At 46.1% G+C, this 22,618-nt stretch overlaps 1 protein-coding gene across 1 annotated transcript; it reads right to left on the reverse strand.

The window, feature by feature from the left end:
* Nucleotides 1–241: 241 nt before the first annotated feature.
* On the reverse strand, nt 242–22,120 carry SEC11A (SEC11 homolog A, signal peptidase complex subunit). Its single transcript, XM_048866919.2, has 6 exons — nt 21,989–22,120; nt 19,947–20,056; nt 12,561–12,710; nt 8,865–8,984; nt 895–952; nt 242–706 (listed from the first exon to the last, which is right to left on the reverse strand). The coding sequence occupies exons 1-6, from the start codon at nt 22,037–22,039 to the stop codon at nt 656–658; spliced, it is 540 nt and encodes a 179-aa protein (XP_048722876.1). The 5' UTR covers nt 22,040–22,120; the 3' UTR covers nt 242–655.
* Between the last annotated feature and the right edge of the window lie 498 nt (nt 22,121–22,618).

Below are 22,618 nucleotides of genomic sequence, written 5' to 3' on the forward strand. Positions count from 1 at the left end.
TCCAAGACACACACATTATTTCAATAGATTTTAAGATATCCAAAGATATGAACGGTTTACCCCATCAAAAGAAAGTTAAAGTGACAGCTGCTATTTTACTGCAACATATAAACAAAGGATAGTTTAATTCCTAAAGAATGTCTTAAGAACCTGTACAACACCAAATTCCTGGGCCTTTCCAATGAGGCCTTGGAAGAATTTGCATCCAGCCGTTTTTAAAACAAGAACATGGCAGGGACTGTTTTAGAGGATACGCAAAATCTTTTATTCGTGTTTTGAAAAAAAGACCCTGTCACCTCAATGGGTCAAACTACAAACTGGAGGGGGTTATTTGCAGCCAGGAGCAGCACCGACCGAGAGAACATTTGTGCAGGCACTTCAGAAATGAAGCTCAGCTTCAAAATACAAAACACAACATTTGGCTTAGACTTTTAATACAAAAACACACCGATGTACGAAAAGGCTAAAATGTGACAAGCCATTGGAAATATTGTGATTAACATTCTTCCTTACACAGTAAAAAAACAAACCCAAACTGCTAAGAAGCATTGAAATGTACATTTTCCTTTCTCACCACACATCAGGCCATTCTCTACTCAAAACTCTTGGTTACAAAAAGCATGGCATCTTCACTAGGAACTTCACTGCAACAGGACTACTCTCGATGGACCAGCACAAATAAGCCCAGTAAAAAGAGGACGGCATACTGAAAAACAAAGCAGCAGGATCACGACTCAGAATGTGCGTTCAGCTCTACAGACTAACCGTAACAATAAACATGCTTAGAAGAGCAGCCACTAAGTACAGTTTAGCTTGTGTGTGTAGAAGCTTCCCCAGCAAACCAACAAGAAAATCATTTCCTAGTGTAATGTGACAAAAATAAATATGTCATACCTTAAATTTTGGGTAATCGTTCATTAGAATAGTCACAATTCCAATGTAGGGGACAAATCTACAAGAGAGAAAAAAAATCACTTATTTCAGACAGTTTCCACTGAAGATTTCACAGGCTAGGTTGTGCCCTGAAATACGCACAAAGAAATTGCCAGACTGGAAGACAGGAGCGCTCCATCAAGCACAGGATACTCTCTATGAACAGTTGCTTCAGTGGAAGATGCAAAGCCTCCCCTAGGGAAAACTTCCCCCTTAACCCTCTTTAGATAAGAGGCTGGGTTAAGCTCTGAAGCAGTCAGGTTTCCTCCCTTCCTAAGTTCTTGGTTTTTGTTTTAAATCCCTGGTATTATATCTTGGGGTATTCTTGTTGTCCATAAATCTCCAACATTTTTTGAATCCTGTGAGCTCCTGGCCTCAGTGATATGTTGGGGCAATCAGTTTCTCCAGCTAATTATGCAGTGCTAAAAGAGAATTTTTCTTCAGTTTCAAGTTTGCAGCCTCTCAGTTTCACTGCATGTCCCTGTGTTCTTGTATCATGAGACAGGAAGACAGAGTTCCTCTTCTACTTTCTCTATAGCATTCATCATTTTGAATAACTATCATGCCCCTTCTTATTCTCTTATGCTAAGGTAAGCAACCACAATCTCTGCAGTCTCTTCATATGGGAGTTTTTCCAAGCTTCTAACCATTCTGGTTGCTTTCTGAAGCCCCTCTATTTCCGCTTTCCCCATTGTGATAGAAATCAGTGGTCCACATTCTATAATGTCATTAGAACACAGGCTCTCAAACTACATTGCACTGTGACCCCTTCTGACAACAAAAATTACTACATGACCCCAGGAAGGGGGACCAAAGCCTGAGCCTGCTTGAGTCCAGCAGCCCCAGGCGGGAGGGCCAGAACCTAAGCCTGAGCCCTACTGCCCTGGGCAGGGGGGCCAAAGCCCAGGGGCTTCAGCCTCAGTTGGGGGTCTGTAACCTGTGTCCTGCCACTCAGGGCTGAAGCCCTTGGGCTTTGGCTTCAGCACGGGCTTGGGCCCCAGCAAGTCCTACCGACCCCATTAAAAAGGAGTCCCGACCCACTTTGAAGTCCCAACCCACAGTTTGAGAACTGCTGCATTAGAAGATCTTCATTGTTATTCCCAATCCCCATACATTTGCTTCTCTGACTGCTGCTGTCCATTGAGCAGAGATCTTCACTGAACTGCCCGCAATGATGCATAGGACTTTTCTCTTAGCAGCTGGCTATTTTAGAACCCAACAGGGCATAGGAGTAATTCAGATTATTCCTCGTTATGCACATTACTTGGCATTTGTCAACAATGAATTTCATCTGCTCCAGTGTAGCCCATTCACCTCTTTTGGTTGGGTCCTTTTGAAGCCTGAGCTTTGACCAACCTAAATAATTGTATAATCCTGCAAATTCCCACTTCGCTGCATACACATGGGCAAATCTGTACCTAAAGCAACAAAAACGGATGTGTGGTGCACACCAAGTTAGTTATATCAGAAACAACCCACGCCACTTGCACTGTGAGCTGAGTGACGTGGTTATCAGTACCCTGTTCACAATGAAAGTACTCCTCGATATACAAAGGGACGCACTACTTGTGGAGGGCATATGGAGTGCAACGTCACACCCTCCTCCTGAATGTTCTGCGAGAGACTTGGACACTGCCCATGGCGGAGGCAGTACATTTAAAATCCCTGTTCGTCTCTGGTCACGCCCCCTTTTATAGCTTTGCAACTTGATGCCATTCAGAGGTGTCCTAGCAAGATTCGGGGTTCCTGGTCCCCGGGTGCCTGAAACACGTTGGGGTGTAGGACTGCTAACAGAATGCAGGTAGCAGTATCTGTTAAAGTGTAGGTGTCTTGGCATTTAGCCACCAATGCCATGAGGCAGTGTGCCTCAGTTTCCCCTTATACACAGTAGCGTAGGCCTGTTATGCTTTTGCTGCTGTGCCAAGCTTCCAGCCTGTTTACAGGTATAAGCTGAAAAGTAACGTGCTTGTGGGACTGTCTTGTCACCATCTCTAGCACGTACAGAAGTTTTTCCCAAAAATTAGGTATGTCACACATCTTCAAAGCGTTTACCATTAGTATTAACTCCTTCGTCCTGACCCATAGGTGAAGTAACAAAAGATACAAGATAACCAGCCACTTTATGGCAGACAGACTGTTCACCCAGTCTGGTTTGTTCAGTGTCTACTGCATTTTTCAATTCCTTTGTGTACCATAGTAGGCATTCAGATACAGATTCTCCTGTCTCTTTGGAAAAGGCTCTTAATTCAGGTATGTGTGTGGGGTTTTGGCAAGGAAAGGGTGCACTGCAACCATGCCTGCCCTCAGCCCCTCCCTCTAGAATCTCTTTGTGTCGGGCCCCATCTGCTCGTGAAGCTTCCCAAATGCAACTTCCTCCTGCTGTGAAGAGACAATGTTATGTCTTGCAAGCATAGCAGGAACAGCATCCTTCAATGGAGTGCTTTGGATTGGTAAGATCCCCCCAGTCACCCCACTCTCTGTTCCCAAAAGGTCAGCTGGGTGGACTCTCCTGTGTCCCCCCAAAGGGAAGGTGACTCTGATCCAGCTGTAGCTGTGAGCCCACCAGCCATGACAGACCCTTCCACCGGCCAGGAAAATCCGCCCCCTTTCACTCAGGTCGAGCTTGCTTCCAGGTACATTCTCCTCCCCCAGGGAGATGATCACAGGACAGGCGCTGGCTCTACCCACCCCCTCCTGCAGGGTCCTGCCTTGAGCCCCAGGGCTACAGGAACTGGCCTCAACCATCCCTGCCCCCAATGGCCCATTTTCCACTGCTACCGAGGAATTAAAGAGAGACTCTCCTATTTTCCCAGCAGCACATGTGACTTCACCCTCCCCTCTGGGACTTTCAGCACAAGATTCCTTCTTGCTGCTAACGAACCTAAAAAGATCTATCTGGCTTTAACATTAAACCCAATAAGTTTATGGAGGAGATGGTATGATGGGATAACATGGTTTTGGTAATTAAATATTCATGGTAAACAGGCCCAATGGCCTGTGATGGGATATTAGATGGGGTGGGAAATGAGTTACCCAGGAAAGAATTTTCTGTAGTATCTGGCTGGTGAATCTTGCCCATATGCTCAGGGTTTAGCTGATCGTCATATTTGGGGTCGGGAAGGAATTTTCCTCCAGGGCAGATTGGAAGAGGCCCTGGAGGTTTTTTGCCTTCCTCTGTAGCATAGGGCACGGGTCACTTGCTGGAGGATTCTCTGCTCCTTGAAGTCTTTAAACCACGATTTGAGGACTTCAATAGCTCAGACATAGGTGAGAGGTTTTTCGCAGGAGCGGTGGGTGAAATTCTGTGGCCTGCGTTGTGCAGGAGGTCAGACTAGATGATCATAATGGTCCCTTCTGACCTAAATATCTATGAATCTATGAAACCCTGGGACTGATTCTGCCACATCAAAAAAATCATTCCCTAGTAGAAACGGTGCAAAATTGTGTGCCACCGCTGCAACAGTTAGTGCAGCCGGCAAATCACCAGTTTCCATGTGTATCTTAACCAAAGGTGCAAGGACCTTATAACCTCCCACCAATTCTAATTCTGCCATTTTTCCTGGTAACAAATCCTTCTCCTGGATCAGGTCCCTCCTGACCACAGAAATCTCTACACCAGTATCCCTCCAACCTTGGAGCACTGTGCCATTAAGCTTAACAGCATGCATATGCTCACTGCTTGGTTGTGTAGAAGCAACCTTTACAAATCCTGTGTGGAAAGAGGCGGTAGCCTGGGATACCCCTGTGCTCTGAGAAGCAGCAGCTTCATGTGTTACCTGCTGCCTGTTTCCACTCAGCCAAGGACACTTATTCCTCAGGTGCTCAGTCAACCTACAATGATAGCACCTTCTGGGCTCCTCTGCTTGTACAGGAGATTTGGGACGAGTAACAGGGGAATGGGGAGGCGAATGCCCCGCCTCCTTTTTCCCAGGGGTAAAACGGTGATTCTGTTTTCCACCAACCCTCTACCCCTCTGTCAGTGGTTTATGTTTAATTGCAGCTTGTGATTGCTCATAAGAGTCTGCAAACCCAGCTAATTCCCCCACTGCATCCACCTTTTTGTCCCACAAATACTGTTTTACATCATCACTGCCCATATTCAGGAACTGTTCTTGAGTAACCAAATCACACATTTCTTCAAAGCTTGTAATGCCTTTTCCCCTCATCCACTTGTCTAACAAATCTCTCATTTCATCTACATAGGCCACATTACTTAATCCAGATCCCCTCTTAAGACTCCTGAATTTTACCCTGTAGGTTTCAGGTGTAATCTGAAAATGTTTCAAACCACTTGCTTAAATTTACCACAGTTCGAAGCATCAGCAATAGGCATCTTACTGAATACGTGCAGAACTCTCCCAATCAATTTTGCAATCAAAGTAGTCATTTTTTGATCCTCAGGAATCGCATGGAGAGTGCACAGTCTCTCAGATGCGATGAAATATTTGGCAATATCCCTGGATTCCTCATATTGCAGGCATAACCGTTCCCATTTGTGGATTTTTGGGGAAGTGGAGCTAGCTGCCGAAGGGTTTTGTCTCTTCCACTCCATTACAGCCAGTTCATGCTTCTGGGTTTCAATTTCGGCAGGTCTCTGGGCCTCAATTTCTTTGTCTTTTAACTCCCCAAGGGCTAGCTGCCTCTCTCTTTCCTTCTCCTGAGCTTGCTGCCTCTTTCTTTTATCTCCAGTTCTTTCAGTTGCAATAATCTCTGGTGCTCTCTCTTCTTTTCTGCAACTTGCAGCCTAAAAAGTTCCAACTTTGCAATCGCTTCACTGCTTTCACTCATTTTTCTGTTCCTACTTCCCTTTCCCAAAATAAAGGAACAGAAAACAACAAATCAGTAACCACTTTGTCTGTTCTCCAGCCACCACACTTAAAACTCACTTAAAATCACTACCAGTGTCTCAAAGCAATCAGCTGTGCACATATCCTGTTCAACTACACCACTGTGATGGGTTCGGTCACAGAGACCTCCTTGGGACTGTCACCTGACATGCTGAGATTACCTCTGAGCCCATTTTCCCTGCTAGCCTGCTGCTACACAGACCCAAGTCTTGTCCACGCTCCTAAAGCTGCAGACTAACTAAAAACTGCTCAACAAGTCACTTGACTCCCGCACCCAGACACCCAGCTCCCAATGGGATCCAAACCCCCAAATAAATCCATTTTACTCTGTATAAAGCTTATACAAGGTAAACTCAAATTCTCCACCCTCTATAACACTAATGGACAGATATGCACAGCTGTTTGCTCCCCCAGGTATTAATCACTTACTCTGGGTTCATTAATAAACAAAAGTGATTTTATTAAGTATAAAAAGTAGGATTGAATTGGTTTCAAATCATAACAGATGGAACAAAGTAAGTCACCAAGCAAAATAAAGCAAAAACATGCAAGTCTAAGCCTAATACATTAAACTGATTACAGGTAAAATCTCACCCTCAGAAAAGTTCCGATAAGCATCCTTCACAGACTAGACTCCTTCCTAGTCTTGGCCCATTCCTTTCCTCTGGTACAGTCCTTGTTAGTTTTGGCAGACATCTTAGGTGGAAAGCAGGGGTGTTCTCATGACGGGGTGTTCTCATGACTGGCAGCCCCCTTTGTTCTATTCCACCCCCTTTTATAGCTTTGGCACAAGGCGGGAATCTTTTGTCTCTCTTGGTCCCCCCCTTTGGGAAGTACCAGATTTAAGATGGATTCCAGTGTCAGGTGACATGATCACATGACCTGAGAGACCCCAGCTTCCATTCTTCCTGGGCTGGCCCACAGGTACACAAGAAGGTTGGTAAGTAAACAGAGCCATTTACAACCAATTGTCCTAGTCAATGGAAGCCATCAAGATTCTAAACCACCATTAATGGCCCACACTTTGCATAATTACAACAGGGCCTCAGAGTTGTACTTCATATTTCTAGCTTCAGATACAAGAATGATACATACATACAAATGGGAGGAATATATTCAACAGGTTATAACCTTTGTTATGATACCTTACAAGAGACCTTTTGCATAAAGCATATTCCAGTTACATCATATTCACACTCATAAGCATATTTCCATAAAACATATGGAGTGTAACATTACACTACTATGAAGTGAGTCTAAGACACCAGGAAGTTTTGAGACAGATGGACTCTACATAGATTTGACACCAGAAGTAAAGCCAGCGTTTGCCATTTTGGGGTGGGCCTGTGAAATGAACTTTCCGCCCCTATTGTCCCCTAGGACACAAAAGACAGGACTGAAGATTTTAGAGCTCTAGCAAGGAGATTCTTTGGGGGACACCCAAACTTTAACTAGCTCTTCAGGTCACCATCTGGGTCCAGCTGTAGGAGAAGTGAAGCCTAAGGCCTGTGCTGCGGGTCGTGCATACTTTAATATTTAGACTGGCTCTGTAAGGGACAATTATCCAGGTAAGGCAGGGATCTGAGGACAATGGACTCCAATCTGCCAGACAGTTGAGGTGAACATTCAGGTAAAGTTTAGCACTTACAGCTGGCCCTGGGATGATCCGACACACCGGCCGCTGTTGGCACAGACCCCGGGGTGGCCCTGGAGCCAGCATCACTGGCCACTGCTGGTGTGGCCCTGGAGCCAACTGCTCAGATGGCTGCTGGGGCAGCACTGGGGCCACCGGAGCAGCAGCAGCAGTCCCAAGGGCCACCCCGGAGGCCGTGGGAGCAGTGGTTCCCAAGGGCCACATAGAAGCAAGTGGTGGGAGGCAGTCAGCCCCCGCCGCCAGAGCAGGGGCCAGCTGTTGGCCCCATAACTCCCCCAGATCAGCGGTGTCCCAGGGCCCCAGGAGCTGTGAAGTTTGAGTCAGGGGTATTTACAGTGAAAGCCATGGACAGGTCACAGGCCGTGAATGTTTGTTTATTGCCCACGATCTGTCCATGACTTTTACTAAAAATACCCATGACTAAATCTTAGCCTTAATTATGCCTTCCAAAGTTCAGCCAGCCAATCATTTCTTTTAATCAACCTAAATTGATTAATTTGATAGGAAAATATAAACACTCTTCAATACACCAGTTCAGCGTATGCTTTTCCTGAAAGCAACAAAAAGCCTTTTTAGTATTTAGCATCAACAAGTCGTTAAACTATTTTGATCTTCAACTCCAATCAAAAGATAGTTTTTCTACTCCTCTTTGAAAATTTTCATCCAAGTACTACTGACATTAACTTGAAAGTGATTTTCTTTTGTTTCTTTTTAAACGTTAAGCTTGTGCCTTTACATGATTCTTTATGGTGGGTAAAAGAAGCCTGAAAGCTTTCTATTGTAATTATCAAAAATATTCAGTTTATGGATCCCTAGTTTTTCTGGGAATGTCTTTGGGCTCTCTGGGATGTTTCTTGAGCTCTTGTACCTTAACTGAAAGAAGCATTGAACCTTTAGCAGAGATGGCCTTTCTCCCAACTGTTCATTAAGCCGTAGAGTTAAACAGACATTAACTTTAAGCAGTCTGACTAAAAAATCCCCGCCATCTTCAGTTGCTGAACTTTCATTGTCTTAGCATTTGTGTCAAAACTGCACCAGGTCCCAAGTCACCAGGCAGGCAAGACCTGAATTTTGAATGTAAAAAGCCTTTCCAGCCTTCTTTATCCATTATAAAGCAGTGAAAGGGTACGCTCCCACTGCAGATCAGCTTTAATCGAGTTCCAGAAGGGGCTACATGACAACTCATCCACCTCCAAGACAGGAAATGAGCAGAATCCTGGAGGACAGTTCACACATGGCTACCTTTGGTCAAGGCAAGCCAAGAAGTCAACTTGCCTTTGTTACTCAATTCCACACATTACCTGCTGACACGCCACTTTAATCAGAAACTCCAACAGGGAAGAGCTCAACAGAAGAAAGCATTTTCCAGTTCACACTGGAGACAAGCACTGGTCAGAGCACACCCTCCTCTGCTGGATAGCTTTACTTACCCTCTCGCTCGCCCCACCACGTCTTTCTTCTCCAGCCAGTGCTGCCCTTGTTTGTACAGCCCTCTGTCATCAACAGCATTATTGTCTCCCTTTGTCAAAAATTTGATGTCTCCATTTTGCCTTACAAAGAAAAGAGACCACAGGTCACAGATGAGCCACTAACAGATATTCTAAGCAAGTACAATGACTGCAGGGACTAAGATACACAAACATTTCAAACACACAGGTTTGTCAGAGGTCCCAGTCAAGAGGAGCCCCCCCCCTTCAAAGCATTTTTGGAAGGGCAGATTAAATATTTAGAAACATTTAAATCACGAGAGAGAGCGCGCACTCCTGGCCCCACTAATTCCAAAACATTGATGTTCTTTCCTAGGAGTTTATGGATGGCACTGATGGGATGTGTGATTGCTTCTCTCTTGGTAATTCTCTCTCCTGCTTCTGATCCTTTTTGCCTCCCTTTCCACCTGCAGTGTCTCCTGATACTTCCTTCCACCTTTCTAGAGCTCCCAAGTGATGCATATTTCCAAGTGGCATCCACAAAATGGTGCTATCAACTGGGCTTCAGTGCATTCCAGTCACTTGTGAATGGTCCCTTGAAAGCATGTGCCAACTGGAGCTGCTCTTATAGCTTGGTTCAGCATGTCATGAGCTTCCCAGTCTGCAGGCCTACTGTCAAATCAATCGCCTGCAGGAAAGGACGTGGAAGCTTTTCATTGTGTGCACTCCCTCCACTGCACTCGAGCCTATGGGTGCTCTGACACAGTCTGCAGCCAATAAGAAGAAAGTCCAAGAGGAACACAGAGCCAGCTGCATTAGAGTAGCAGCAGGAGTGTCCTTAAAGTGTCTTAGATAAAGACGGCCTTGTCATAGGTACAGTACATGAAGCCTGCCTCAGACAGCTTATTGCTGCAATTCAGCAACAAGTGAGAATGTCAAAATAGGAGTGTACAGTGCAGGTCTGCTACTCTCAAAAAGGATTCGCAAAAAGAAAAGGAGAACTTGTGGCACCTTAGAGACTAACCAATTTATTTGAGCATAAGCTTTCGTGAGCTACAGCTCCCTTCATCGGATGCAAAAGGATTATGCAACAGTGGCTTCTTCTTGCAGTGCAGATCTGAACCCTGGAGATACTAGCTATCAAAATAAGCAGGTGACCTGAGTGCCAAACATAAGTTGCCACTCCTTCTCATCCTTATTAGCCCTGCAGAGTCCCCAAGCTCTGGGAGGGGGAAACTGGATTCTAACCTGTCTCACAAAGTGACAGAACTGTTAAGTAAATTCTGACAGCAGAATCTTTACCTCTGGAGGTAGAGAATGAATCCAGTTTAGTTCTTAGTCCAGAAGCACTTTGTAGGGCTGATGGGTAGAACACACTTTCCTTTATAAACAAAGGAGATTTGATCTGGAGTCAGAGGAAAATATGAATCTGCGCATTTTTGGTTTTCAATAGGCTACAGAGTCTCATATGGACAGCCCATTACTACACAATGGAAATTGTAAATCAAGAAGCTAGAGGTTTTGGCCACTGGGTAGAGAACAGCTGAGCGTTTTGGTTTCCAGGGAGAAACAGGAGGCAGCTTAAGTCTAGGGTAAATACTCAAACTCGCTGCTGGTGATGGCAGAAATGTCAAAAATTAAGCAGTTATCTTTATATGTCAGAGTTAACACCCATTGAAATGAATGTGGCAGGTCAGACCTCAGACCTGTTGCTTCAGGCTGTCTGCTCTGCTTCACACTTCTCATGGCTTTAAAGGTTATCTTTACAAACAGGAGGACTAGATTTAATACTAAATGTAACCTGAGATTCTGGGAAAGACGGTGGATTCCACAGAATGCAAAGCACAAGGACTTGCCTATAGTCCATTCATCCATGGCCATCTCAACACTCAGCAACAGCTGAACCGATTCATATAATTCTTTAAAAAAAAGTTTAGCTCTGAGGTAAAGCCAAGGATGGGAAGTTTGGGAAGGAAGAGGAAAGTTTAGTAAAGAATCCACATCTCAGCCTCAGCGACAACTGAACTGGTTGCATGCAGGAGGAGACTGGATGACCTTACAGGTTTTTTCTCTTCTAGCAACTATCTGTCAAGGCAGTGCAAAAATCTAGTAGTATGTATTAATAAAAGGAAAAAGAATGAGAAGGACCTCTTATGTGGGTAAATTTCACAGATTAATCTTAAAATACTGTACATGCAATGTGACATTGGAACCACCAAGACCTCCATATTTCCCTATTTTATTTTTAAATTCAGGATGTCCAAGTGCAGTTCTACTCTGAGAAGAGACTAAAAATATCACAATGGGTTTTCTTTATTGATCAAGATTTGTGTATTAATAAATAAATAGCAAAGAGACTGGTCCTATTAACTAGCAGATCTGGAACCCACCCTGAGAGGAGAGTTAAGCAGGGCTGCCCAAGGACAGCAGCTTGCTGAAACTGAAGTCTGGCAAGACAGATCATGATGGTGGGGAGGGAAGCACTTTGTAGAACTCATCACGACTAACATCACCCCCACCATTGAAGCATCCTACCCTCCAGATGTTGAGATGATTCACAACTTTGGGGTCATTCTACACCCCAGTTTCTAGGTACCAACATAGCTGTAGCTACTAGAATTGCATTGAGGCTGAAGGTGAAAAGCCACGCTATCTATCAAAGCGATTTGGCTGTGGTAATCCTCGCACATGTGACTTCTACACTCCATTACTACAATTCAGTGTCTAGAAATGACTCCATCAGTCCTGATAAAAGCTCCAGGTTATTTGTAATGTAGCACCACCACCTACTGGGAGCCCATCACCTCTAGACACCACTCTCTGCCTTGGCTCTCCATGGAATATAGGATCCAATTTAAGAGTCTCAAATCCCTCTACGGGACTGTCCCAAATTAGCTGAGGAACTGCCCCCATGTGTGACCACCACCACATGCCACTGGAAACATGGAAGAGGGAGTCTCATGAACACAGGATGGAGTTTTCTTGGAAGCTGGCTCAGAACTGCAGAACTTGCTCAAGGAACAAATCAGAATGACCATCTCACCCACTTCAGAACAAAACGCAAGACTCACTCTGGCTCTAGGTTTATAGAGAAGGAATGATACAGTCCAGGTAACCAGGACTTCCTAAGGTAGATATACCCTGTCCCAGAATGAGAACAAGAGAACTGGCATATTAAAAACCAACACGTTTTAAATTAACACACTACATATATCTAAAGGATCCCAAAAGGTTAAATATATAGAAGTCACTTCACTCACCACTGAAATGCAATCACCTCTGGGGCTATATAACAGAGAATATGAACCCTATCCAGCAGTATGGGACAGGAAATGAACAGTACTGTATTCCAGTAACGTTGCAGAGGAAGTTAAGGGAGGCAGAATTGCCCATAGTTGGTCAGGACTCCAGGATTAGCCCCCAACTTGTGAAAAATGGCAAGAGATCTTTAGCACAAGTTATAAGGACCTGACAGTAATTCACCTGAAGACCCTTCCAGCAGCACGCTATTTCCTGGCACTCTGGTAGGACACTGGGTCAGTGCTGAGGTAAGAGCCTTCACAGCACTTCCTGCAGAACCCAGGCTTTCCTTGATGTCTCCCATCCACTTACCAACCAGACTATTTTTTGAGATAAGCACAGCCCAAGGTACATGGCTATAGACATTTGCTATACAATTACCCCAGACGCGATACGTACTTTTCATGAATTTTCAAGACTCGATGAACTATTGGAATTTCCCTTCCTTCTATCCTAAAGACCACAATTTCTCCCACCCTGATGGGATCTTCAATTCGGTTGGTTAAGAACAGGAGATCTCCTCTGTAAAAAGCAGTCTCCATGCTGCCACTGAAAGACAAGGAAAATAGTTTTTCAAATGTCCTTGTTTCATAATTTCTAGAATCAGTGTTTGAAATCTATATGGTTTCAAGTAAACCCCAGGAAATCCTCCCTTAGGAAAGAGCCCCCGAGGAAAACAATCAAAATATTGAAATCACTGAGATGCTTTGATATAGACAAAGTAATCCCATAGTTGTAAGACAATCAAGACAAATATATACAGAGGATCATTAAATTACATCCCCTCTCCTCCACTTGGCCCTCCTTTCTTTCTATTCTCTTGAGACTTGCTCCCTTCCTTTTCCTACAAAACATACAGCTTCACCCCAAAAAAACAAAAGGTTAATATGAATCATTACAAATGTACACACGCCTTGTTAAGGTCATGTTTAAATAATTTTGGAAAAAAGGGAATGTTAATGATAAAACAAGATATGATCAATATACAATATGTTACTTAACACAGTTAATCTGGTATGAAGATATGCACCTATATATCAAGACAATGTAATTGTAATATCTTATGGCTCATCACCCAAAGTATCCATAGTCTACCCCCTCGCTCCCCCCTCAAAACTAAGAGTCCCTGAGGAAAGCAGTTGAAGCCAAGACATTTCAGTTTCACCCACACTCTGCTTTGATTTCCCACCACTGGCAGCCATCAGCTTTACCACCACCATGCCAACCAGGCAAGGCTCTCTGGTATCCAGACTGACTCTTAGTGGTAAAGAGACTAGTGGCCACCAGCAACTTGTTTCCCCGCACTGCTAGAGCTGCACCAGGACTACTGCAATGGTGGGAAATTTTCGGCCATGTCTGTGCTACAGACTTTGGTTGATGCAAGTTTTGTCTGCATGCAGTAGCTGAAATTAGCATATTGCTTTGGAGTGGGCATACTTGGCTGCTTCCATTGGCGCTACGCATATTCACCCAGAAAACTTGTGCAAAGTGCAATGCAGTGCTCCACAAGTATGTATCCAGTGTGCCATCTGCTGCAATGCCTTTTGGGGGATTTTTGCAATGTGTTGTAGGATAGTAATGACTCACCCAAGGATCTGCAGGAGCTAGGGGTCAAGTTTTCAGCATGCAACTTTCTCCATCCCATAATGTCATCCATATCCCACAATTTTCTCACCTTTGTAAAAAATCCCACTCTGACAGAAGCACAGAGCCCGCAGAACTCTGCACTGTTCTCCCAAATGTTGCAAACTCAAGACATGTGATTCTCCTGTACTTGCAGACCCACAGAAAGTACAGCAACAACGGTGGACACGAGGATTTCTTTGAGAACAGTTTGCTGAGCGACATTGCAAAGAATAGTTCAAGGTTGTTGGTGACATTCATGGAGCAGCTGCAGATGGTGGAGAGCAACTTTTGGGCCCCCAAAATGAGCACTGACTGGTGGGATCACATCTTAATGCAGCTTTGGGACAACGAGCATTAGCTGCAAAACTTTTGGATATGCAAGGCCACATTCTTGGATCCGTGTGCCAAGCTCATCCCAGAGCTCCAGTGCATGGACAACAGAATGAGAGCTGCATTGACAATAGAGAAGCGAGTGGCAATCATGCCCTGGAAGTCTGCAATGTTGGATTACTACTGGTCAGTGGGAAATCATTTTGGAATTGGGAAATCCAGTGGGGGCTGTTGTGATGCAAGTGTGCAGGGCTATTAATAGTCTCCTGCTATGCAGGACTGTGACTCTCAGCACTGTGAAGGACATAGTGGATGGATCTGCAGCAATGGGATTCCTGAACTGCCCGGGGGCGGCAGACAGCATGCACATCCCTATTTTGGTACCAGCTCGCCTTGCCCCCGAGTACAGCAACAGAAAGGGCTACTTTTCTATGATTATGCAAGCGCTGGTGGATCATCAGGGATGCTTCACAGATATCAATTTGGGCTGGTCAGAGAAGGTGCATGATTTCTCCCATCTTGACGAAAACAGGACTTTTGCAAAAACTGCAACCAAGGACATTCTTTCTTGACCATTGGATTACCATTTGGCACTACTGAAATGCCAACAGTGATTCTGAGGAACCCAGCCTATCCCTTGCTCCACTGGCTCATGAAGCTGTCCACTGGGCATGGGGACAGCACCAAGGAAATATTCAACTACCATCTCAGCAGATGCAGAATGACAACTGAAGGGGCACTGGTGGTGTTTACCCAACAGATTGGGATATTTTTCTCATGGAAAACCCATTATTATAGCTGCCAGTTGTGTTCTGCACAGTATCTGTGGGGCAAAGGGAGAAAAAAAGCTTCCATCAGAGTGGAGAGCAGGCTGTCTACTGACTTTGAAGAGCCCAACAACATGGAGGTATGCAGTTGAGGGAAGCTTTGAAAATTCACTTTAGTGGTCAGTTACAGCAGTGTTTTGTGTGGAAGCGTTCTCTGGGCCTGGAGCTTTGGGTGCTGCAAAGAATTGCATAGTGCTTGCTGTACATTTATAACTATGACTGTTCATTTTACTGAAGCTATGAGTTCTGTGGTGCTTGGTTTGCATTTACAAATATTGTTTGCTTTGACTACCACTATGCATTCTGCATTTGTGAACTAAGATAATTTGGTTCTCCATAAACAAAACTTTGAATGGGAATAAATAGTGCAGAAAATCAATGTGCAAAAACACCCCACAGGCAATGTTATACAGATTTTTAACCTAACTTAAAGGGGTGAAAATTTAAAATTATAAACTAAGTAAACACACGTCCACTTGAGTGCACAAATGTAGTTCATTGTGGGCCCACATACACCAGCCGTTGTTCTTGCAGGTCAGTATGTGAGGCTGTGGTCTTCTCTGTTGTCTCCCAGGGTGGAGTGGTAGGCATGTGCCCTCATGATGCCATGGGTATGTTGGAGGGTGTAGGGAGCAGCAATCACGGAGTTCTCCAAGTACTGTAAAGGATAGAGTGTCCAGGAGTTATGGACCAGTAGTCTTTGCATTTGCTACCTGAGAAGACCCATAATGTCTTGGAGTATTTTCCCACTCCTTGTCTTGCTGGGACTCTTGGGCCTTCCTACTGTCCCCTGTCCTTTTCCATGCTGTTCATATTGGCCCTCCAAGCCTATTGTTCCTTGTCTGATGCAACACTGGCTTGTAGGACTTCATTGGACATGTCCTCCATAGTCCTCTTCTTTCACCTCGTCCTCGGGGTCAGGCATTCTGCGGGTGTAGAGGGCACATCCTTCAAGGCTGCCATGACAGAAGCTACTGATAAAAAACACAGATGTGACATTTGATTTACAGGCACATCCATTATTCACATAAGCCCTTAAGAAATGCTTATTAACACTTCAGCTTTGGATCGCCTTGGTACAGCACCACTTTCCGGCCCCAGCCACAATAAATATTATCACCAGGTGTGGGGAGAAGAATCTTCTGTTGTATGAAGATATAAAAGTTCATTCCCTATTCCATCAGTATGAGTATAGGGCAGGGGTTCTCAAACTTCATTGTACCACGACCCCCTTCTGACGATAAAAATTACTACACAGACCTCAGGACGGGGGACCGAAGCCTGAGCCTGACCAAGCCCCGCTGCCCTGGGTGGGGAAAAGTCAAAGCCACTGCCCCAGGCAGGGAGCCAAAGCCCAAGGTCTTCAGGCTCGGGTTTGGAGGGGGGCTGGTAACCTGAGCCCCACCACCCACGGTGGAAGCCTTTGGCCCCAGGCAGGGGGCTTGGGCTTCAGCCCCGGGCCCCAACAAGTTTGACACCAGCCCTGGTGACCCCATTAATATGGGGTCCCAACCCACAGTTTGAGAACTGCTGGCATAGGACAATGGTACTGAACAATGGCACTGTTTTCCACAGGCAGTGGTAATTTTAGCTGATCTCCCCCAAGGCTCACAAAGGCACAGAGAACACAGCTGCTAATGGCATCCTAAAACCACACTGGCCTATATTCTGCTAGCCTGTTTACTACAAAGGTACGAGCCAATCTCATCGAAGAGCAACTTGGGAAAGTATCTTACCTTGGAGAAAGGAATAAAGCAGCCATTCCTAGAAATCTTTGGGAGAAGACTGCAGAGTATCTCCATGAAAGTTTCATTGAAATCTTTCCAGAGGACAAAAGGGACATCCCTATGCACATAAAGCATGCTGCATGGCCCACCCACCATCTAACCCACCGGGGAATGAAAGACAGATGACAACACTACCTCCTCTTGTAGGAAAAGTTGTTCCTTTTGCCTGTCGTCTTAACTTGGGGATGGGCCAGGCACCGTCCTTACATTTAAACATTGCAAGGAAAGGTATGCACACACTTATCCGAGTTCCCTTTCCCTTCATCAGGCTCATCCACACTTGCCAGGAGGGACTGTGGCAGAGTCTCAAGCAGTTCCTGGTTTGTAGCATGGCCAAAGTCCTGGCTGTGTGTCGTCATCCTCACTTTGCACAGTTGTGGTCGGTCTCAGACTTCTCCAATGTATCCGCAATGGTGTGCGGGGTGCTGGTGGGGTCTCTGCCAGGTATGGCATGCAGTCTTTGAAGAAGCGGCAGATCTACCGCACAACACCTGGTCCATTGTTGTGCTCCCTGGTCTCGTGGTATCCCTGGCAAAATTCCTTAACTTTCACACAGCTGCTGATTCCAGTCGTACCTTTTGCCTGCGTTCCCTATGCAAGCTGCCTGTAGAAGTCCATAGCTGTGCCTGCACAGCCTCTTCTTCCCACAGGTCTGTGAGATCCAATACTTCCCCTCTACTCCACGCAGGAGCACATCTAGTACTCCTCTGTGTGCATGAAGCAGACACGGTTAGTTGGGCACCTGCACACAAGGGTGAGCTGCTAGGTGTGCTTGCCAAGGTGGGCAATCAGCAAAAGGGACTTCAAAAATATGCAGGGGGTTTTAAGGAGGAGATGATTCTGGTCTCTGTTAGCCCTGCCCAGTGGAGTTTAAAATTGTGACCAGAGCAGTCACTGTCACAGGGAATGGGGCATTGTGGGACAGCTGCTGGAGGACTGTTAGGGTTAACACAGGTCATGCAGCATCTATACTTGCACAGTGTTGACCTCAGAGGTGGTTTTACTGCATGAGTAAACAGCGTGCTTACGTTGACCAGAAAATTTGCGTAGTAGATACGTGCACAAATAGGTCAATGCAACGTAACTTACGTCAACTTAACTTCGTAGCGCAGACCAGGCCTTAAGGTCAGTTTAGACACATTCTTTGTGAATCCACATTATGCTAAAAATAGAAGGGCTCTCAAGGTCCCAGACAGATTGTGCTGGAGATCGGTTCTTGTGATTCAGCATGTCTCCTCAAACAATCTCACTGCAAGCACTCCTACTCAAATTTTTTCTTGTAAATGGCAGAACATTACAGCATCCCTAACCTTTTTAATTGCAAATAAAATCATCATATAAGGAAACGAACTTCAAGCACTACATGTATTCCCATTGTGCCTGGAGATACTAGGCGAAGGTTGCTTGTCAGAAGAGAACATAATTTCACTGAAAAGGGAAAGTGAGTTTATGGCCTCCCATCTTACTCAATGGGAAGTGGGTGAAGTGCCTCTCATCAGCACTCTGAGGAATCAGCAGTAAGAGACAGAAGTTTCACTAGTTTGTTTTCAAAAGTGACGTGATGATAAACACTGACAAGCTGCATAGCCAATGTCCCCAGAGACCTGGACCTGTGAAGTCAGTACATGTACGTTCTGGGGAAGCCAGTACCTGCAATAGGTACAGTAGGACCTCAGTTACGAACACCTCGGGAATTGAGGTTGTTCATAACTCTGAAATGTTCGTAACTCTGGTTACGTCATGGTTGTTCTTTCAGAAATTCACAACTGAATATTGACTTAATACAGCTTTGAAACTATGATACAGAAGAAAAATGCTGCTTTTAACCATCTTCATTCAAATGAAACAAGTACAGAAACAATTTCTTTTCCTTGTCAAATATTTTTAAACCCCCCACCCCCTTTTCTTTTTTTTAAGTAGTTTACGTTTAACACAGTACTGTGCTGTATTTGTTTGGTCTCTGCTGCCACCTGATTGCGTACTTCCCATTTCAAATGAGGTGTGTGGTTGACTGGTCAGTTCGTAACTCTGGTGTTTGTAACTCTGAGATTCTATTTTATAGCCACTGCCGCAGGAATTTCAGCAACAGGAAGCTATTTCAAGTCATAACTTGCCGACACCAGCCCCACTCATTTCCTATTGCATTTCTAAGCTCACACAGATGCCATGTGAAAGAATTTCCCATTGAGTCATATGCACAGTGTTCAGCAAGATCTATGGAAGTGGGAAGGACAACTTGCCGAGTAGTCTTAGAGCTCATCAGATGGCCAGAAAATAGATCTCTGGGCATGGAACAGAGTGGTCAGCACACTCCTAGCCTTGTTACAAGAAAGCAGCACAACACGTTCAATCGCAAGCCAAGACACTAAACAATTCTGTTCACATTTGTTATACTCATAGCAATCATAAGTTTCCCTGCTGAGTGTCTCCATCTGTTACATTGACTTCCTCACGATATCAATTTCACTGCCATTAAGAGCTCGTCATGTACTTTAAATATACATGTAGCAGCAAGATGGAAAACAATGAAGACGGGGGAAATAATGCATTTATATTTTCTGTTGTATTCCACAATTTAGTTTCAGTTCAAGTTGCTATCCTTTTGAGAAGATAATCTTTATAACATAAATAGATGCACCGCTGTAATGGTAACCCAATCTTGCTGAGAATTAATAGACACCCCCCACCCCCTCTACTTTACCTATGACCTCCCTCCTTCGTCACTTCTTCCAGACATCTTCATGCTCACTTCTATGCTATCCCTTAGGCCTGGAATGTCTGCACTGAACCCATCCATAAGGCCACTACACTTTCTTCCTTTCGTGGCCCACAAAGTCACAAGACCTCCTTGTCATCCCCCAGATCAGGCTAAGGAAGCTCAACGATGGTGGTGGGTGATCTGCAACTCTGGGGCCTGCATCCACTGGCTTCTTGGACTCCTCTGAAGAGCAGTGGGCTGGAAGAACAAGAACTAGACTAAAAGGAAGTCTGGCTAAAAATATACAGGAGATGCTGAACATTCAAACAATATATGAATGAATACTTCTCAGCCAAGCCATCTTTAAGCCAGTGTTGCTGAAATTCTATAAAGACTGAATCATTTGTGTTCCTTCCCTGAATGGAAATGTTCAGCCTCCCCTCCTCTCAAAGCCAGATCCACGTCATGCCCCATTAGCCGCACTTCATGAGAAATCTGAAAGTCAAATGATTTTTACCTGAGTACCACTACAATGGGACTTTCACTTCCTGTAACCACCATTAGCCCCTTCCAGATCATTAAAGCTGAGGAGACAATCATCCCAAAGTTCAGCACCTGATAATACAGCTGCAATAAGAAAAAGACACTAGGTTAAGGGAACACAAACATGGACATGTAGTAACCTTATAGGGGTGATGTTGTGGAGAATGAGGAAAACAGATTTCCAACAAGTGAGTGACTATGAGGCAATGCTTTTGTAAGTGTGCTAGGTCTGAAGCAGTGGCAGATTTACTGTGAAACAGTATGTGCCCTGGCTCGGGTCTCACGGGCCAGGCACTTGGGCAGCCCGCTCCGTGGGGGGAACTGCAGGGGCAGAAGCTGTGGGAGGCAGGAGAACAGGGAGGGAGGGAGACTCACCCGCAGCCTCAGGGGAGCAGGCGGGAGGTGCGGGTGGCGATGAGAGATGCAAACACACGCCAGAGGATGCAGGAAGAGTACAGGGTTGCCGCACAGCTGGCCGGAGAGAAGCGGCTGTTTGGAGGTGAAACTGCCACTTCTCTCCAGCTGCGTGGCTGCCCCCTGCTCCTCCTGCCCATGTTCGCGCTGCTCGCCGCTGCCTGGTGAGTGGTGGCTGGGCGCAGCCCACCGCAGGGGGGAAAGGCCAGGGGATGGGCGATGTTTCGGCTCTCCTCCCGACCAGACAGGAGAGCTGACAAAGCACGAAAGGGGGGGGGGCGGGGGGAATTTGCACTCTTTCAAAGGCTGCAGTAAATGACTTCCCTCCAAAGTTGTGGGCAAGAGAGCAGTGAGAATCTGAGTCCAACTCAGTTCCACTCAGGGCTTGTCATGGGTGTACAGCTGCATGCTGCCTGTTACTCAGAGATAAATGCACAATCAATCACAAGTTAGCCTCAGACGGTAAGCTCTTTTGGCACAAGGATGTAGGCTTAATATATTTTTGTGTAGTGCCATGTCCTGTATGGCACTTTATAACTAATGAACATGAACTATAGGATGCATATATACCACTTTTAAGCAATCATACAGAGATGTAGGTAATTGGAGCATTTAAATCCTGAGCTAAAAGGTTCTGATCTGGAATTTCCCAAAGCATATCACAGAGTCAGTTAATATAATGTTTTCGTCTAAGCTTTGGCCCTTCAGTTGTGGTGTAGTCTTTTTGTGCTCTGCTAAATAGCTGCTGTGTTCTACCACAGAGGTAGCTACCCTTCAGGAGTGGCGAAGTGATTTCTATATACTCCTTATCCACCCAACAAGAATATTCAGAGGATTGATTTAGTTAAATTTAAAGCAATTTCTGATCATCAGAAAATAAATATTTTGAAAAACCTTCCCCTTGGAGTCTGGCATGATTAGGAGGACAGACAGTTTATAGTTAACCTTAAACTTCTGAAAAAAAGAATGAGGGGGGAAAGGGAGATAATAGAGAAGGTTCTTTTTCTTGGCTGCGTCCCGGGAGAGCGGGGGGCAAAAATGAAGCTGAGCACAGGGCCCCACTAACTCTAAATCTGCCACTGGTCTGAAGCCCAAGAACGGGATGCTCCTCCACTAATGGGCCACTCGATAGACAAAGGAGTCAGAGCAGGGGGGCAGCGCGCCGCAGCGACACTCAGAACGAATCCGTGCGACCCCCCAGGGCCACTGCCAACCTGCTCAGGCCTGGGGACGAGCGTCGGGGGCTCCAAGGCTAGTCACTGCGGTTCCTCACCGGCCACACGAGCCAAAGCCCGTCCCCACGCCCCTCACCCGGCTCAGCTCCGTGGGCGGGCGGACTGAGTCGCTGGCCGGAAGGACGAGGAGGCGCCGGCTCTTACTCCGCCCCCCCCAGACTGCCGGGCTCCCATGGGCCATGCTGGGCAGCTCCACGGCCTGCGGCAACAGGACGCCCCAGGCCAGGGCTCCCCACGGGCGCCTGGTCCGGGCCTGCAGGGCAGGCTGCGCGTGACCAGAGCCCCGCCAGGCCCGGGCGCTCCGGGGGGGATGGGGGGAGCAGCAGGAGCGGCCAGGCCACACCAGCCCCAGCGCTGGGGGCCTCACCTGCCGCTTGTTCATGCGCCGCACATCGTCCAGAAAGTCCAGGGAGAGCATCGCGGGAGCCTCCGGCACCGGCCGCCAGCGCGCCACTTCCGCTTCCGGTCCGCGGCCCCGCTTCCGGCGGCGGCTGCCCCAGACCCCGCCCACAAAGCGCTTTGCCGCCACTGGCCCCGCCTCCGTCATCACCCCGACCTCCCCCCTCCAGCCCCGCCCACATCCCTTCATCACCCAACCCTGCCCCCCGCCCAGCCTTCATCTCCCCTTCTCTCTCAGGAGCATCTTACCGAACTTTCACGGTAGAACGTGCAAGACCCCCAGACAGGGGGTAGCTAAACACATGAGAATTATTTTCTTCCCTCTTGCACCCTTGAAGGTATTCGCTATAGCAGTTTTAAGGCTTGGGGTGTAAACTAGTGCAGACTAGATAGAACATCTGCCTTTAACAATCACTTTTCTAAAAATCTTCAGTCATGCTGTAGGGAACCCATCATCAAAAGAAGAGACCATGAGAAGCCTCTGGGGTGAGAAAGCAAGCACTAGAGCAGATGATCTCAAATACGGTTGGGATCCCAAAGTGGGTCACAACTCTGTTTTAATGGGGTGACCATGGCTGGCTTAGACTTGCGGGGACCC

Source organism: Caretta caretta, chromosome 10, assembly GCF_965140235.1.
Source record: "Caretta caretta isolate rCarCar2 chromosome 10, rCarCar1.hap1, whole genome shotgun sequence".
Classification (NCBI taxonomy): domain Eukaryota; kingdom Metazoa; phylum Chordata; order Testudines; family Cheloniidae; genus Caretta; species Caretta caretta.